Source organism: Chrysochloris asiatica, unplaced genomic scaffold (genome assembly GCF_000296735.1).
Source record: "Chrysochloris asiatica unplaced genomic scaffold, ChrAsi1.0 scaffold00006, whole genome shotgun sequence".
NCBI classification, from domain to species: Eukaryota; Metazoa; Chordata; class Mammalia; order Afrosoricida; family Chrysochloridae; genus Chrysochloris; species Chrysochloris asiatica.
The window spans coordinates 29,953,975-29,955,940 of record NW_006408524.1 but is presented as its reverse complement, the minus strand read 5'-3'; the positions used below and the strand labels follow the sequence as shown (position 1 = coordinate 29,955,940).

Genomic DNA, 1,966 nt, shown 5'->3' with positions numbered 1-1,966 from the left:
ATGAATTGTTGAATGTGAAACTGATGATGTGCCCTGTAAACTTCTACTCAATCCACAATAAAAACCTTAAATTAAAAATAAAAAAACCCAACAAGCTAAATGTATAAGTGATCAAATCTTTGTTAATTGCGTTTCCTCTAGTTATTTTTAGATAATTCGTCCCCATTCTGAAATCAAATCACTATTCAACCTCATTCTAATCTTACTTGATTTGAATATTTTTTAAAATAAGGAAAATTAAAAGCTAATCAACATTAGCATATTTTCTCATTTCGTACATCTAGCTTTACTATACCCTCAAAAGTATTGGCTTTTATCTTAAAGATTCCAATTGATTCCTCACTTCAGGTTTTACAGACATTTCCCCAGAGGAGTTGAGGCTTCAATACCATAACTTCTTAACCAGCAATAACTTACAGAGTTATGTAAGTTTATTTCATATTCATCTACCTCCATAAAAGAGTAGCTGTTACTGTTTTTTTCTGTTTGTAGTTGCTTGTGTATTGGTAAAGTTATGAGGTGTATAATATATTGTTTTTTCTAACTTGTTTCTTTAACATTGGTTGATTATCTAAAATAATATATTTTGACTATTGTTAGCAATTAAGAATTTCATTTTAATTATAAATTACACTGGAATAAGTTCCCGAATTTAGACTCTCTTGTCATTTGATAAACATTCCTTGAGCATATGTGCAGACACTTTGATGATTGCCTTAAATAATAGGTAATGTGTGGTCTTTTACACAGATTTACAGTCTCATATCACAAATATAAAGAAATGTAACGGCTGAGTTTGTATAAGTTGGGTGTCTAAAGGAAACCACATGAACTGCATTTTTCTGTGTATGTGTCTATAGTCGTGATCATGCATTTCAGCTAGTATCCATGTTCAGCCCCCATCTAGTGTAGTTCAGTCTTTGCTGTCAGGTACTCATGACTCTCAAGCAGATGATCCAAGCAGCTAGACTGTGGGGAGAGGATACTGCACCTCAGATGCATTTGGCAGATAGGGGCAGATCAATGGAGATTTTACAAGTTATGATTTATTAAAATGTTGTATGAACTTTTTATGACTTTAGAAAATAAAGATATGAAGTTATTGTTGGGCAGATTAGTTTAAACACCCATTACTGACTAAATATTTTTTTTGTTTTTTCTAGCTAAATTGTGTTCAACAGTTAGTAAATCAGTGGAAGAACAGGGTAAATGAGTTAAAAACTCTAAACACATCAACTAAAGTAACCTTGGTAAGTACTGATGAGTTTTCTTAAGGAATGATGCACTTGTAATTTCTTTACAGAGGATATTTTTAGTTACGGAAATCAAAGCAAAAACTCTGTGAAGAATTGTGATAACATACAACATTGTCAGAAACTGAATCATCATTTAGAGTTTAGGTTCTGGAATTGTCTTTTCTCTGTTCCTTGGTCAGAAAAGCAAATAATTCAACTACTCTGGTAGTGTAGTGGTTACGAATTGGGCTGCTAATATTGGGGTCAGAAGTTTGAAATGACCAGCTGTTCCACAGGAGAAAGATGAGGCTTTCTGCTCACGTAAAGATTTACAGCCTCAAAAACCCTGTACAGGGTTGCTAAGAGTCAGAACTGACTCCACGGCACATAACAACAACAAAAGTGGGGGGGGTTTTGTTTAGACTTTTAAAAAAATGTTTTATTGTAAATTAGGTGATAGTTTACATGGGAGAACATTAGCTTTACATTCATCCTATTGTATATCGTTTCATTGCCATGGTTACAACCCCCTCCATGCATCATCAACCAGCCAAAAGGGTATACACTACAAGCCTGCCCCCCGGTTGTCAGCACACAGCCCCTCTCCCTCTCTGGGTCTAGAGTCCCCAGCCACTCTATCTTTCCACGTCATCATCTCTGCCTCCATCTCTGGCATCACTGCTTCTCTGGGTAGGGTCCCATTCTCTGCTCTTCTCCCTTCATGGTCCCAG

General features: G+C 35.5%; 1 protein-coding gene across 1 annotated transcript in view; it reads left to right on the top strand.

Moving 5' to 3' along the window:
- The window catches only part of NUPL2 (nucleoporin like 2), a 41,224-nt gene that overhangs the window by 26,165 nt on the left and 13,093 nt on the right, over nt 1-1,966 (top strand). Inside the window, exons 4-5 of the mRNA XM_006832217.1 lie at nt 349-425; nt 1,164-1,250. Of these exons, the coding sequence (XP_006832280.1) occupies nt 349-425; nt 1,164-1,250 (164 nt within the window). The remainder of the gene's footprint in view (nt 1-348; nt 426-1,163; nt 1,251-1,966) is intronic.